The 16,730-nt window shown below is 46.4% G+C and overlaps 1 protein-coding gene across 3 annotated transcripts in view; it reads right to left on the reverse strand.

The window, feature by feature from the left end:
- The window catches only part of PID1 (phosphotyrosine interaction domain containing 1), an 85,518-nt gene extending 70,762 nt beyond the window's left edge, over positions 1–14,756 (reverse strand). Inside the window, exon 1 of one of the 3 annotated variants that reach the window (XM_027740115.2) lies at positions 14,684–14,756. In XM_027740115.2, the coding sequence (XP_027595916.1) occupies positions 14,684–14,713 (30 nt within the window). In that variant the 5' untranslated portion in view covers positions 14,714–14,756. Of the gene's footprint in view, positions 1–13,511; positions 13,535–14,330; positions 14,345–14,683 lie in introns of those variants that run through there. The other 2 variants (XM_039384954.1, XM_027740142.2) reach the window with 2 other exon arrangements.
- Positions 14,757–16,730: the final 1,974 nt, after the last annotated feature.

Here is a 16,730-nt window from a genome sequence, read left to right on the forward strand (position 1 = left end):
AATGCTTTTTAGACAGAAAAATATTTTCCTTTCCAGAAGACGCCATAAAATCCATGTACAGAGAACAGTCTACATTTCAATGAGAATTAATTACTTGTTTACTGTGGTAGTTCATTACACAGCTAAATCCCCACACATTGTCTAAACAACTTATTTCCTCCAATAAGGAATGGTCAAATGAAGCAAAACAATGTGATTTTCTTAAAAAAGAAGAGGCAGAACACTGGTAACACATCTGGAGGCTGTAAAAATTTGAAGAGAAACATTAGAGGATGTCCTTTGAGCACCTTCCAGTTTTTTATAAGTGAAAGGATTCCATAATAAAATGTTATCAAATATAATGGAATTGAGATGTTCTAATATACAAAAATATTGTTCTAAACCCAGAGCTATTAATTTTTAAAACTGTGGGCTGTAGTTTATCATTAGCATCTAGAAGTGAAGGATGGTTGTAACAGTCAATTCCATTTCTCCCCAATGACTAAATCATGTACTAGCTAAATCATTTATTAATGTCAAGGGGTGACATTTTTCAATTAAGATAATGAGATTCTGGAGGCTCTGGCCATCTGAACCCTATTTGTGAATACTCTTGCCAAATTTAAAAAAAAAAAAAAAAGGAAAGCAGTCTGAAAAACTGATTTTACTTAAACTGGGTACAAACTGTTAACAATTTAGCATTAATCCTACCACATATCTGTAGCTACATACCAAGGACAAATATTTATACTAGTAACCACATGCTGTTAAGCGTTAACACAGGATTAACAAGATATTAATTGAATCATGAACATTTGAAACCAAAATCATCTTGCTCCCCATTGTAATTCTTCAGCTCCTCAGGTGAGGGCTCAGCCTTTGTCCACACAGTGTCTCAGCAAACAGACACACAGCATCCTAGGTCTGGCTGATCTGGGAGAAGAGGGCAAAGCAGTCCAGGGAGAAAACCAAGAAACAGCTCACTTGCACAGCAGGGAGTGGGCAGCCTCCCCACCATCCAAAGTGTCCTGCTGATCCTGTGTCAGGTCCAAAGGAGAAGGACACAACCCTCCAGGAAGATATATATTCCACATCTTTGTAAATATGACCCCTGTAAGTGAGCATTCTGCCCATCAGACCCTTCACTGTTAACTTCCATGGAGCATCTATAATGTAAGTGCTGGTAGCAAAAACCTTTCTGTTTTTCTTTTAGCCATCTCACACCCACTGTTCAAAGTAACTCCTTATATTGACCCACTAGGAAAAAGAAAAACAAACAAACAAAAAATCTAAAGAAAGCGTAAAGAACAACAACTACACAGTAAAAGTTGAGATTTTCAGGATAAAACTCCAAATTCCCACAGAAGGTCAGTAAAATCAAGTCAGAAAAATAACACCACATTAGACTAGTTGGTTCAGACGTTACTAAATGCTGGCCAGACTCCACATGCTTTCCCTTTGCTTTATTTTACTTACAATTAGCTGGCAAAAGATGATGATTAGCTAGAAAAACCACATTCCCTTTTGACCTCCAGGTGTACAAAGCAGAACAGCATTAAGTATTTCCTAAAGCAAGCTCTGGATCTGTACGCACGGTGCAGAAAACACCACGTGGGATAAGCAGCCCCAGCAGCAAGTCACTGCACAGCATTTACGGCACAAACTCTCACTGTGGAGCCTGCCAGTTCCCCGTCAGATCGACCAAGGCAGGCACTGAGTGTCATGGCAGTCTCAGGCAGACACCTGTCTCCAAACTCCCTTCCAAAGCCTTGTTTGAAGGCTGGACCTGTACAAACTACCACATACACAAGAATTTTACAAAGCACAAAATTACATCCCATTTCTCCGTGATGGTGTGCGCTGGCAGCTCAGCTCCCTACTCCTCTGGAGATCTGGGCATCTCTGTACCCTGTTTGTACCCATAGTCAGGAAGGATTAGAAGGGTCAAAGAGTGCAACAACAACATCAGGTATTGTGAATCACCCAGGCAAAGCAAGTGGTGTTACCCTGGTGCAGGCAGCATCACACCCTCTGTTCTCCAGGATAATGTCACTGTACAGGATCCAGTCACCTTGGCATTGCTGGTACTGCAATCACCTTCTTCTGAGTGGAAAAACCAACCACATGAAGGACATGATGATATGCTTAAAAGTCACTCCCCTCCATACCTCCAATAGACGGACAAATTGTGCTGTGTCAGTTTGTCCCTGTTGCAAAATAGTCACCGATTCCCTCAGAGCACTCCCAACAGCCCTGATCCCTCCTGGCCAGTCAAGCCTGCTTGCATTGCAAAGGGAGCCCTTACCTGCTCCTTTAGGCAGAGTCCCAATAAAAGGGCTTTAATAAAACTGTCTTAAATAAAATTACTGCTGCCTGAGGAGACCTACTAACTGGGATGCTACAAAGACTAACTTTTCTGGAAACTATGTAGCACAGCCAAAGCAGCCCTGCCCTGTGGCTCTGCAGCATAAGTGCAATTATTGAAAGTGACTTTCTCAATTAGAACTCCTCAAATATACAACATTTCCTTACTATCAATATGGGAAGTCATATATGGCACTGGTATGGCAGTGTAAGGACTAGATCATTTCAAAGCAAATGTTCCAGACTAATTTTATGCAGATTTATACCGAGTCGTAGAGCTCAGTGGAGGCAAGATTTAAAAACCTCCCAGAAAGCTGTGTAAAAATAAAAAAAAAAAAAAATTAAAAATTAAAAATCACCACATAGATTTTGGGGAAATGAGGAAGAATATGACTGCACTTTCCTGTCATACACGTATGGATTTGAAAATAACAAAATGTTGGGAACAATGGGGGTTTTTCCCAGGATGAGAGAGACTGCTTTCTAACTTCAGCTCTGTGAGGATTGACTGCTGGATAAGAAACACTTGTCTGTTCCTGAGAAATGCTAAAAAAAAAAAAATAAAAAGCAGAGTGGGCATTTTAAACCCTTTGAAGAAACAAATATATGAAGCTTTCACAAGAAAATATGAAAAGAAAAGGTCTCAGAAACTGACTGGATTCACAGCTAAGAAGTAAGGTGTTCGGCTGAAAACTGAAAATATTTGCTGAAGCCCTGAGGGCGTGTGGTGGCTGCACGCTGTGCCAGGAGGCAGCTGCGGCCACCGTGGGGCACCGGGGCTGGTGATGCTCTGAGCCCACTGCCAGGCAGCCACCCCGGCCCCACACCGACCCTCCTGTGAGGGACCCATACTCCCTTTTTCACCTTAAGAAGGGGAGGAATCTAGCAACTGGGAGGCTTATTAACACTTCCAGAAATACTTTGTAAAGCGGTTTTCCCCCCCACCCCAAAGCAAGCGGACGGCGCACTCACTGCGTGACACAGACGTTCCTCTGTCGGATACAGAGCAGCCCCTTATCCAAACAGCATTAGAGCCTGGTCCAGAATGACTTCAATAACACACACTTTCCAAAAAGAGTCATACAGAAAAGTTTAGTTCAGCTTTCTTAGACATTAAATCCTGTCTCATGTATCTACTCTTCAAAAAAAGGAGAAAGAAGAAAAAAATCAGGTAAAATTTGGACTCTTAAAAACACATGAAGTTTCTTTACTCAATCAGCGTAAAAGAAACACATGGTAACTCCACTAGCATTAGTATTGGCACTTAGATTTACAGCAACGTTCCCAAGATCTGACTTTGGACCAAAAACAAGACCCACATGTAGACAAGGGCAAAGTTTATCCCCAGGTGAACAAAATGACATCTCTTGTAGACATTAATGCTTCTGAAACTCTCTAGCTTGATACAACATTAGTGATTTAAATGCCAAACCACATTCACTCCATTTGTCTTGGAAAGCTCCACATCCACGTAACAACACTCTCAGACCATAAGAGGAATGAAAAATCAGGCTGTTACTTCCAGAACCAATGCAGTAAACATAAAACAAACAAGACATGGGCATTTCCCTGGTCAATGCTGCCCACTCCAGCTGGCTGTTTTTCTAATATCATGAATAAGCAGCATGAATAACTTCTGATAAATCAATTAAAAAAAAAAAAAAAACTGAAAAAAACCCAATATAAATACCCTCTGAAAGTAATTTAAACCAACCAGAAGTGACCTGTTTCGGTGCAAGGTTTCTGCAGATGTGGCTTCCAGGTCATGCCTGACTACTCATGGACCTCTTGGGTCCCCAGCTGATGACCTGCTCCTCCTACCCCCAAAAGTTCTACACCACCACAAAGCACTTAACTTAGTCCTCCTTAGATTCTATCTTTCTGGTAAACACCTGTAGATACCTTCACCTAGACAGACCTCACTGCCTCACAGAGCTGGACCCTGCTCTGACCTGCTGGAGTCCAGTCCCAAGCTCAGAAAACCAGTGGGAGCTTGTCTGGCCACAAGGGTGAAACCCCTAAGCTGCAGTTGTCTCTTTACAGGTGAAGATCTGGCCATCACTCATTTCAGCTCACACTTGCAGTTCAACATCTCTTCAAAAGTTAGGGGAGATGAGCTCCACCAGTTCTGCAGCCTGAAACTTGTCAGCGTTTTACACGCGAGCAGGATGGGGGAGAGTGGCTTCACAAAAGGAACAATTAAGCAGTGACTAAGTAGAATTTCAGTGAATATTTTTCACTGTTCTGAAGTGCCAGGGTTTATCATCACTCTTGATTATGAAAGGCAGTGGTCTCATTCATTTAGAGACTGGTCCCAGGATGCCCAGGATGCCCAGAAAGGTTGCCCTTTGCCTCAGCAGACCCTGCAGCAAGTCTGGTATTTCCGACAGGGCTATTTCCTACACCAGGCAGCCCCAGTTCTCACTGGACAGCCCCAAGGAAATGATCTGAACTTTGTGTGTGATAGCTGTTGAGGAAACGAAATCCCAAGTCGTGGCAGTGGGGTAAGTCCTGGGAACCCAGTGTCCTGTTACCGAGCCAGTAGCTGCAGGACTGGGCAGGGCAGGTACAAGGAGTCACATACGACCTCAAAGCTACAAGAAAGAGAAAGAACTGAATATTGCAATAGTAATCTGTGGGAACAGGCAACATGAGAACCCACGTTTGCTCCTGTAACCTTTCAAACTGTGCAACTTGCCCTTTCATACCAACTCTGTATTTTAGAGCTACAAGCTTAAAACATTGCCCTTTGAAAATGTTACATGTCCCAATAACAAGCTTCAGGCTCTTTAATGAAAAAAGAGCCTCTAAACACCAGATCAAAACAAAAGTCACTCACAAACAAATGCTTCCTAACATTCCTTATACACCACAGAAAAGTTACATTGCCATCTCAAATGGCAAGATAAAAGTTAATGAATTCAAAGGCATATCCCTATGCACGGAGATAAGGCTGCATGCCTAAACCTGAGTGATTTAACACACATTTATCAAAGTGAACTATCCAATCTGATAGAAAGTAACATCCCTTCTGCAGACTTCAGCACTGGTGCTCCATCAACATGAACGTGGCAGAGAGGATTCTGCTTCCCCCATCACCCCAACCACATATTCCAACAGGCAGGTTTGTTGGTGGCAAAAAAAAAAAGCCAGGGCCCCAAACCCACAGTTCCCAGAGGCAGCCCAGCTCATGAAGGGTGAACCTGACCCCAGCTCAGAGCGTAGTCAGCCTCTGTGCCTTGTCCTTGACTGGAGGATCACTGAGCATTGAGTGTCTCAGAAATCACTGATGGGTTTGCTCTTCGTTGCCTACCAGAAAAACAAGCACCCAGCACTCTTTAACAGCACTGCACATCTCTCCAGCAGTTCATTTTAGCAGGAGGCACCAAAGCTGTCTTTACTATCAGGATTTTCTCAAACACGCAGTACCAGGCTCAATAGGCCCTTTCAGCCACACTATCAAGAGGACCGATGTAAAATTTTCAAAATATCCTTCCTTCTAATTCTAATCCAAACAACAGAGCACAGCTGTGAAAACTGAAGCCTGTGCAGATCTGCACTGCACAGGCTCTTTCTTAAAAGCACTGGGACAGGACTCAAGCTTCTACATTTTCTGATTCAGATTTATAGTCAGGCACAGAAAATTCCCATGGACTAGGGAAAAGAGAAAAATGCTTAAGCTGACAATTTTCTCAAATATGGAAGAAATTCACTGCTGTCTTCTGGTGGCACACTGTGCAGTGAGCCAGGGCAGAGGTCCACGCTATGCCCCAACACCCAGGCAGCTCAGGGAGCTGTAGCTTGGTGTTTGCTTAAGTTCCAAAAAGTATTTTTCTGGTCAAAAAATGGAAAAAATATAATAAATTCCATATGGAAAAGCTAAAATTGGACAAAGGGTTCTGTTAAATAAATAGCCTCAAATAAGGGGAAAAAGGATTAAAACTCTGTTTTTGAAGTCTGGCATATTTTTTTTCTAACACTTTTACTGCTTGTCTTTATGCTCTCCAGCTCAAAGCTGAAAGCAGAAGAACCAGTACACGATAACAGAACTCTTCTCATCATGTTCCTCTCCCCAGCAGAAGGAAATACTAGAAAACAAAGGACAAAATTCTTTAATATGACACTAGAAACCAAGTGCAGCATGTTAATTTGGATGGGACAGTTTTGATAAATAATAACAGAAATTTTGTTTGCCTGTTTTTTAACCAGAATGACTGGAGGGCGGGGTGGTTTCTCTCTCCAACAAACTATACCATTTTCAGGTCAGTATCATCGTGGTCAGCTCAGAAAGCACAGATTAATCCTGACAGCAGGAAAAGCTGGTCCCTGCTCTGGAGAGCCTCCCCCTGCAGCCACTGAGAGAGGAAACGCTGCATCCAACCATCCCTCCTGTCTCCCAACACCTGGGCTCAGGGAAGGAATGGAGAGCTAGAAACTTGCAGGCTCAGATGATGTATTTGATGTTGCCACCATCACCATGGAGGTCCCATGCCACTGATCCCCCACAAACCTTAAACTCTTATCCTGCCTCCCACCCAGCAGTCAGTCTCCGGAAGAAGCTCCATAGCAGGGAGAATTGTTCATTTCAAATGAGACTGTACGAACACTGTGGATCTCCCATAGCAGCCCAGGATGGGATTGCTGCCCTGCCCTACAATCACCAGGCTCAAGGTTGGTACTGATCCCAGTGGAGTTTGGACCAGACTCCACTGCAAGATTTTCAGAGCAGCTACTTCACCAGTGGGACCAGACTGAATATCAGTTCTCCTCTACAGGCACTCAGTGAGTGGGTGAGTTTTCAGAATAGCACAGTCCACCAGGTAAAACACTCTCTGGAACAGCCTGGCCCTAAATGGAAGCTCTGAATACTTGTAAACTTATTCCAGGGTCATTCTGAAAGCTTCCCATGAGACATATGGAATAACCACCTCTCAAATACAGAGGGGAACCTGGAATGAGAAGAAAGAGGTGGCCACAAATCTGAGCTTCAGGACACTTAATTAACTTTCTATCTGCTCTCAGTGTTCTTGGCAGTTCCCATCAAATATATCTGGAGAAAATGTTTTCACATGAGGAGACATTTGAAAATTGTTTGGCATAACACAGGCCTAGTGCCACAAAGGGGTATGGTGCAAGAACACTGACAGCACTGGTGCTATAGCACAGAGATCCCAAACCCAACACCACTGTGCTCCCAGCATGGCTCAGTCAGTAAAACACGTCATCAACAACTCAGGTTAGAAATGCAGCAGTTCACATTGCCTGGAAGCAAAATCAGCCATTAAGCTGTGAGAGGAACACTTATTTAAATGTTCCCAAAGAAAACATGTATGGAGGTTCTTCAGAAAGATCAACACTCCAGAAGTCATCCCCAAACTGCTAAGGTAAGTGTCAGTGCAATGAGATTAACTTAATCTGCTGAGGCTGTGTATAATTTTGTTGATGCACCATCATTACAAAAATATAAATAGCAGCCATACAAAACTTTTTATTTTTCCTTAAGATAATATGCATCTAAGATTTATATCTACCACTCCATATTTTCAGTATTTCAGCAGGAAAAACCAATCACAAAAAGTTATATTAGGTCTTGTCAGGACACTTTTACAATCACCCACATTTAAAATCTTTGGTCTCAGAGTTCTGATGCACTTATTGAGAAACATCTCAGAAGACTAACACTATCACCTGTAACTTTTCCAGCTACTATTTGAAGTGTCAATAAGTTCAATTATCATACATGAAAGCACTGCGTGAGGGAAAAAAATTGTAAGTACTAAATATTGCTTAAAGGGACCTTTCAGCTACATATTTACATGTCTCTGGGCCAGACTCTCACCCTGCCTATACAGAGAGCTAGTCACGAACAAAGTCACCACCATGCTCCTGTCTGGGTGAGGATTCCAGCCCAACACCTCAGCACAGAGCACACCTCCCATCCCCAGCCAAAGGTCCGTCTGCTGGGAACACAGCCATGCTCGGAAGGAAACGGTAACGCTCAGGGCACACCACTGCTGACTGTCCTGCTGGCTGACACCAGGGACGCAGAAAATATGAAACAGGCAGTTAAAATGCTGAACTACTTAGACTGAATGCTTTAGTTTGCCTTCCTTCAAGGAAATCACTGCTTTATTTTTTGTCTTGGTCATCAAACAGGCTGGCAGTCTCATAAACACAAACTAGTAGTACACTATAAACGAACCCTGAAGATTCATTTCCCAGGGGACTTTCCACAAGGCACTCACTGATTTTGATTTTCTTTTGGTCACAGAATGCTTCCCAAAATTAACATTTTTGCAGAGCCATTCATTTTCTACAAAGAATAAATAATGTAGAAAAAAGGAACTGCCCAAGCTAAGTGGTGCCAGATGAGCCTGCTGGAATCACGGGGCTTTGTTTTAAAGATTCCTGACTGCTGTAAAGTCATAGCAGAAAACTAGTGCAAAAACTCTGATGCCTTGAAAGATATCCTGAAGCTATACAGTGCCAAAACACTGGGCTGTAAGACTTCAGACATTTGCACCCACATGACTCAGGCTTAAATTTCAAATACTTTTCACTTTTTCCTTCTGACATAATATTTAATGAAACCAGAGTGCAGTAGCAGTATCAGTGCTGCTATACATGCCTTGCAGTGGTTTCTGCCTAGACAGCTGTTTGAGTGCTTACAACTTGCTTGTGTTTGGTTTAAAAAGGTTTTCCATATGCTTTTAAAAATTGGAAAACTATTGTTTCAACTGACCGTATGCTGCATTTTTAACACACGTATGCATCTGAACAACAAGAAGGATGAGGATCTGATTTTGAAAGCACCAATAGCACCTAAAGCCACACTACATCTGAACACATGCAAATGTCATAAAACTACTGTGGCTGTGATCACCTCAAAGCCATCACACATGTGTAAGTCTGAGCTGACTTTTCTTTAGTGAAAGAACTTTCCAATATTCCTGATATGGGAAAGACATCTGATGAGTATACTAGTGGTAGCAGATGCATGTAATATACATGAATTTAGCAACAGAGTCAATGATCCCAAAATCCAAATGTATCAGTAGATCGAAGAGGCAAGGTTAGAGGGTACAGTAACAAATCCCAGCAAAACAAGCAATATGTTTATGAAGCCTTGGAGAGCAGTGCTCACAGGCCAGCTGGAAGGAGAGCAACACCCCAGTACTGCTGCTCTCACTTTTTTCACTTCCATTAACAGCTACACTGTGTGTTTACTGCTATATCTTAATGATGTGGAGGTATATTACATCAGCAACTCAAAGACTATGTAAAGCAACCTTACACAAACTTATTTCTCATGGACTTCAGAGGAGCTGCACAAGTTACACAATGGCAGAAGTAAGCCTCAGGGTTCAGAAAATCAAACTTGCCCCAGTAAAGGACCTGAAGTTTCCTGCCCTCCATCACCCACTTCACTTCATCTCCTCTTGCCCACCCGCAGCTCTCCTGCATAGTATTTCACAGCACATTAGAAGAGATGTGGAACTCTACTTTACAAAAGAAATAAATTCTAGAGAATACACTACAGCCATCTATTTTTAAATCCTTGCCCAAAACTGTGGGTTTCAATGAGAATATTCAATTTCCAGATGAGCAGACAGAGAATCACTGAAGTCCTACTGTGAACATTTTTGCACATCCGTATGGAGCTACTTCACCAAACCATATCCGGCCCCAAAGATCTGTGACACAGCACGCCTGTCTGTTCCTGTCTAGCTCACCCCCCGCCCATGTGAGCCCACCACCTGTACCACTTGCAGAAGAAAAGTGGGAGCTTCTCTAAAAAGAGGGCTCATGGGCCTGGCTCAGCTCAGGGACACCTGGCAATGCAGCACAAGGCTGGGCAGCACCTCTGCTCCAGGGCAAAACGTATTTGAACACGGCGATCCCTATTACCCACATGTGTTAAGAGAAGCAGAGAAACTTATAAACAGGGCTTATAAACAGCATGACCTCGGAAACTATGCACTCACTGGGATTTATTATCTAGAAACAATGTCTGGCACCAAGCTTCCAGGAAAATGTAGGTTTCAAAGCCAACAGCAGCCATCTCTCAGGCAGGCACACGAAACCGTGTGAAGACCTTGTTTGGTTTCAAAAATCACTTCAGAGTCCTCACGGGAGCATCAGTGAGGCCAACAGCTCCAAAATCCCAGCTGCACTGCCGAGGGCTGCTGAACCAGGCACAGAGGGTACATTTGGAAATCATTTTAAAGAAGGATTTCGGAATATTTTCAGCATCATTTCAACAAGTGCCGCTGCTGCGAGCATCAAGCCACAAATCAGCGCACACTGCTTATAACCATCGATAAGGTCTGCTGCAAACACGGCAATGAAAACCATACCAGGAAGGTACTGTGAGCCCCGGGCTGGAGTCCCAGCATTCCCTGCAGGGAGAACAACCCTTAAATACCTGAATTAAAGACTAGAAGGCACACACACATTTGGTATATTCACCCACGTCTTACCGAACACGAACCAGGAATGCCACCACAGAAATTACAAGGGAAAAAGTCTCCCAAAACCAGTCCCAAATCACCTCATTCATTAAGTGTGAATAACGCTAATCCTGTATTACCTGCAAAATCACAATCTTCTTACCACACCAGAGACTTGCTGATCCCTGTGGTCTATTCCTGTAACATCCCAGCTGTGTGGTTTCCCTTGTAACTGACTGTCCCACTAACTTTGGAGAAAATGGACGAAATTTCAACGTTGCTATAAGTGAAAAGCAGGCTTCACTGTATTATATTTTCAAGAAAATTCCAGAAACTTGGATATTTACGTTTTTCTAGCTTACTCTTCTAATCCATTTAATTCAATTCAACGTATCTTCCAGAAACAGCAGGGCTTCTTCATTAAGCAGCAGGATAACAGGAAAACCTTCCATCAGAGGGATAAGAGGGAAGTACAAAACAGGCTGAGAGGAGAAAAACAAAAAAAAAAAAACAAAAAAAACCAACCAACCAACCAACAACAACAACAACAAAAAACTAAAAACCAAATGATCACATCTTATTCCAGCAAAGCCAAAAAGCAAGGCCCTGGGAAGGGGGGCATATTTTAGGAGCATATGAAGCTTTCAGCAGCAAGTGGCCATGACAGCAGTGGGGGCAAGTCCAGCTCGTGCCCCAGCTCACTGCATTTTGCAGCCCAGCTGCTGATGACACCTCATTCCTATTGCGTATGCGTGAGCTTTGCTGCTGACCTCACTACTGGAATTGTACCCATCTGGTCAACGCCAAAAATTTCAGCACAAACTATGAAACTTGACAGGACTGAGCACATTTGGAACAAAAGCAGATTTTAATGAATGGCCACAGACCAGGAATGTGCAGTCTTTCCATACACTGTGTGGAACTGGGAAAGGAGACTCATGAGAATAGATGACCCTTGCACTCTTTGTCAGAACATAACAGGAGCCTTCACACCGTGATGCTCGCTGCCATTTAAGTTAAACATACACAGCTTGTCTCAGCAATGAGTGCAGGACTGACCTGTACCAACAGGCATCCACTTCCAAAGTCAGTTCATACTTTCCCTTACTAAACCAGGCCAAAAGAAATATTCTGAAAGATGAAAATATTTTCTTTGCCATTTACTTAGTACAGAGCTACACCACGGACTAACAACAGACCTGCACTTCGCCACAGCTGGATATCAACACAAGATACATGTGGGTCAAAATTAAGCCACATACCACGCACACATTAGACTATCAAGAAAGCAGCGCCAGTTCCACACTTTCTGCATCCATACATCAGCCTCACATAAAAGACAGGGCTGCATCTGCCATCATAGATCCCCAAATATCTTACAGCAGTGACTTGGCATAACCCGTAATCCCAGAATATATTAATAGAGACCACAAGACGTCATCTACTCTACCCAGTGACCAAACACCACCCTGCTGCAACCAAAATCCCATGCCCAGCACCCTCCCAACAGTTGCTTGTCAGGCAGGGTGAGCACTTGTAATGCCAGGGGCAAGCAGAGGGCCCCCTTCAACACCCCAATGGCACCAACATTTGTTTCATAGCAGCCAGGTGCCAGGACAGAGGGAGCCTGGGACAAGAGAGCAACATGGGACACCTGAAACTGAATTAAGATGTTGAGGGGGAGAAAGAAGGGAAAAAAAATGCATTTATGCCTTGCACAAGATCTCCTTGGGGGGCCAAGGAGCGCTGCCAGCAGCTCTGGCCAGGCTGGTGACTCACAACATGTAAAGGGAAGATCAGGCTACTTGAAAGGAACAGGCTTCAACATTTTTTTGGAGATAAAAAATTCAGAGGGGTTGGGGATATTGCCCACGTAACTCTGGCTCACACATGTATAGATTAGGATCCAGCTTTCGAATACAGGGTCTCATCCTAGTTATTCTCAGCTAGGGAATCCTTCCTCTCACTGCACTCATTTTGTCTACCATTCACTGTGTTGTTATTTAACCCCTTGTGTGAACACAGAACTATTATGGGATTCTTGCAACTTCTCCAAGGCTTTCCCTATCTCTCCAGAGCTGGTACAAGTCCAAAGGATCATTTAATTCTGCAATTTTGGGCCCCCCGGTCTGTTTTTTAGAGCACTTACAGCAATTCATGTACTTCACAAGAAACTCCTGTTGGCAAGAACTGCATTTACAGGCACTCAGCATTTCGGGAGCCTAAGGATGCCTGGAGCCTCCAGCTAGAGGAAATCAACAGTGGGTTGCACAAAGTTAGTGGCCACTGCTGAAAGCTTTGGTGCTTGTGGCTCTTCTTCAGCAATAGGGAGGAGCATGGGCTCCCCTCACTACAGGCCTGTGTTGTTTTGCAACAGGTGAGAGGCTCAGAGAGCACCCCCTCTCCAGGCAGCCTGGTTCCCCACAGCACACAGCCATTCCTACCCGCTCCCTAAGGCAACACTTCTAATGGTGCACGGGATACAGCCAGACAAGGCTAAACAAGGTCACACTCAAAACCTTACTCTGCAAAACACAAGCATTTAGCTGTCTTTAGCCTTGCATGCTCTTGTAGGCAGTATCAGATATCTGTGATAATAGTATCTTATTATTTCAACACCTCCCAATTCTACAAAGGGGACATGTAACCATTCCACACAATCCAGATCAACACAACACTACTAACCTCGGCTTTTCCTTTCTCCTTCCCTTCACTTACCTTCTCCTTTGCCCCCAGCTGCTGGGTGCAGCCTCACCCGAGGTCTGCCCCCTGCAGCAGCATCTCCCCAGGGAACACTCCCACCTCCACAACCTGCCCAAGACGATTAACTCCCTCAGACAGGTGATCTTGCCACTTGTGTCTAGCACAGAGAGGTTTCTGACTAACACAGGGAAACAAGTAAATAATAATACGCTCACATGGTTTTACCCTTGAGTCCACCAACTACGGACGTGGTACATAATTTCTATCCACTAAAAATCAAGTTTCTTACTGTAGAGAAAAGTATGGCTTCTTAAGAACAGGAATTATTCCTATTACTGGCTGGTGCAGATTAAAGCTCACGAATCTCTCAGCTTGGCTCTACTATCAACTCCAATCAAACCCCTGAATTTTCGGCTTGATGACATCAAAGAAAACTTTCAATTTGAACTGCAAAAGTAGTAATAACCTTTTCTTGTCATCTGCTAAGCCCATTGATTCTTATTAAAATATCCAGTTCTCTCTCACTGGACACTTGCTCTGGAAAACTACATGAAACCGACGCAGTGGAACCACAAAGTGAGTTTTATTTCACCTCGCTCCCTGCCTGTCTCGGATTTCCCCCGGACTATGCAATACGCGTACAAGCGCACACGAACACCGGCACCGCAGAGCCCGACCCGCTGCCGGAGGGTGCGGCGCGGGGGTACGCCCGTGACCCCGAGACACCCGGACCTATGGATGTGGAGGTGGCAAAGGACTCCCGCGGAATTTTTTGTGCCCCGCGCCCTGCTCCGAGGGACCCTCCTGCACAGCGGGGTCGGGGGCGCCGCTCACCTGAGCGGGGCGAGGGGAGAAGCCCCCGAACGGCGCATCCCCCGCCGAAGCCCCGCCGAGCCGCGCCGCCCCCCGCAGCCGGGGCCGCGCTGCCTGCAGCCGCCACCGGAGCCCCGCCGGGAGCCCCGGAGCCGCCGGGCAGCGGCAGGCGGGACCCGGGATGCCGCCGGAGCAGCGTCCCCTCCGCACCCTGTATGTGTATGTGTGTGTGTGCGTGCGTGAATGTGTGTGCGCGTGTCCCGTGTCCCCCGCACAGCCGCCCTCCGCGCAGGCGGGGGGAGAAGTTGCAACAAACTCCCGGCACGGCGGTGATGTCCCCCCGGCCCCCGGTGAGCCCGCGGCCCCGCGCGTACCTGCAGCCGCTCCGTGGCCGGCTGCCACATGGTGCCGGCGGCGGGAGGCGCTGCCGAGCGGGCACCGCGCGCGGCTCTGCGGGCGCGCGCCCCCCGCGCCCGCCCCGCCCCGCCCCGCCCGCGGCCCCGCCCCGCCCGCGCGCGGGGCCACGCGCCGGCCCGCCGGGACCGGGAACGGCATCCCGGGGACGGGGAGGCACCGCATCCCGGGGGACCTGCGGGAACCGGGAGACACCACACCCCGGGGGACCTGCGGGGACCGGGAGACACCACACCCCGGGGGACCTGCGGGGACGGCGACGGCGCCTACCCCCGACTGCCCGCACCACCGCATCGCCGGCGTCCCCGCGGGCATTCCCTGTGCGCCGCCTGGGAGGATCGGGGGCCCCCTCCGATGGGAGCCTTCCCCTGAGGAGCTTTCCTCATCACAGCTAAAACTTTCTCCTCCTGTTCTGCACACAGGACACTGCCCGGCTTTGTAAGGTCCTGCCCGTGCCCATGCCCGGGCTGCTGGTGGCAGTGGAGGGGCGTGAAGCGCAGGGAGCCACCGACCGGGTGAGGAGCCCCCCAGCCCTGTCAGTGCTGGGGTGGTCCTCCGGGGGGCCCGCACCAGCATCAAGGCCATACTCAGCTGTTTCACAGTGTTGGGTACCGACAGCCCCAGCAGGACGACCAGCTGTGCCCCGGCAATTACGAGGACGCGCAAACGCTGCGCAGGCATTGCTCTTCCCTGTGGAGACAAAAATGCCACGGCATAGTGAAAGTCTCTGCAGGTTCCTGAGCCACACCAAAGAACACTTTTCCCAGGCACAAAAGCTGTCCCTGGCCCTTCCTGCTGACCTGGGGCTGCCTGGGCAGCACCTCATGCTTGGATGAGGAAGGATTAGTTAAAAACCCAGAGGAGCCTGTGTCATGCTTGTCCCGAGCATTGACCACCACACCCCACAGCCTGCAAGCCAGGCTTCAACCTGCTGTAGGTGCACAAGCCCCAGGGGCACATGTGGTATCCTTTGACTGTCAGTGTTTTAGACAGCAAAGCAAAACAATACTAAAGGGAATCTTCTCAAACAGCCGGGCATCAGGCTCACCTGCAGAGAAACCATGACCTTTGGCAGAGCAGCTCTGCCATGGGGTCTCTCTCAAAGACCAACCCCTTGAGAGACTTTGCAGGATCCAGGTGAGGCTGTATGTGATCAGAGAGGCCTCAATGAACGTGAACTTTTAAACTGTTTTTGAAAAGACTCCACCAGTACATCCCTTGGCAGTGATGGCCTAATTAAAGCAATTCAGGTTTTGCAGCTCCATTTACTGATGCATCACCCTCTTCTCTCCAGGAAGGCAAGCACTAACCCCACACCAGCTCTTGGCCGAGATGCTCACCAGAGCTCTTCCAACACTGTGTCCCTGTCACTCTCTGATTTCTTCCAACTGATGCTTACACTCCTGAGTGAGGGCATTTTCTAAAAGTCTTGATCTTCCTCAAGGGAGCTCTGGAGCAGTTTCATTGATCCTTCCCTTATGGGTAAATCCACCCACCATCATTGCCTGAACCAACTGGGAGCTGGCACAACCCAGGCTGTCAGCAGCAGGGCACACAAAGGAAGTTCAGGATCTGCAATTAGCAGGAGGAGACCAACCCTGTGGCTGGAGGCTGCCTCTCTCTTAGTTTACACGACTTTTAACTAAAACAATTGAAGAGGGAAATCTGCATTTGCTGCAAAATGGGTGGCATGTTATGAGAACAAACAAGCAGAACCAGTCAATTTCCAAAAGGATATGAAAATAAGAGAATATGAATGCTGTAGGCTGCAGTTATATGAGAGGAAGGTAGAAATATGCTCACACGTGGGGAGGAGCAGCTCAATTGCAAATTTCTGAAATCAAACTGGCTGATTAAAAAGCAATCTGTGAGTCCCTGAGCCCCAGCAGCATCTTCCCCAAGCCTTACCCCTCACCAAGGCAGCGAGTGGCACTGTGGGGACAAGAGAGCTACAGAGTCATTCTGCTTGTGTTTGTTTAGCCTCCAGGTGTACTTGAGCATCACTTG

This window comes from Pipra filicauda, unplaced genomic scaffold, assembly GCF_003945595.2.
Source record: "Pipra filicauda isolate LSUMZ 115617 unplaced genomic scaffold, ASM394559v2 scaffold387_size670060_pilon, whole genome shotgun sequence".
Lineage (NCBI taxonomy): Eukaryota > Metazoa > Chordata > Aves > Passeriformes > Pipridae > Pipra > Pipra filicauda.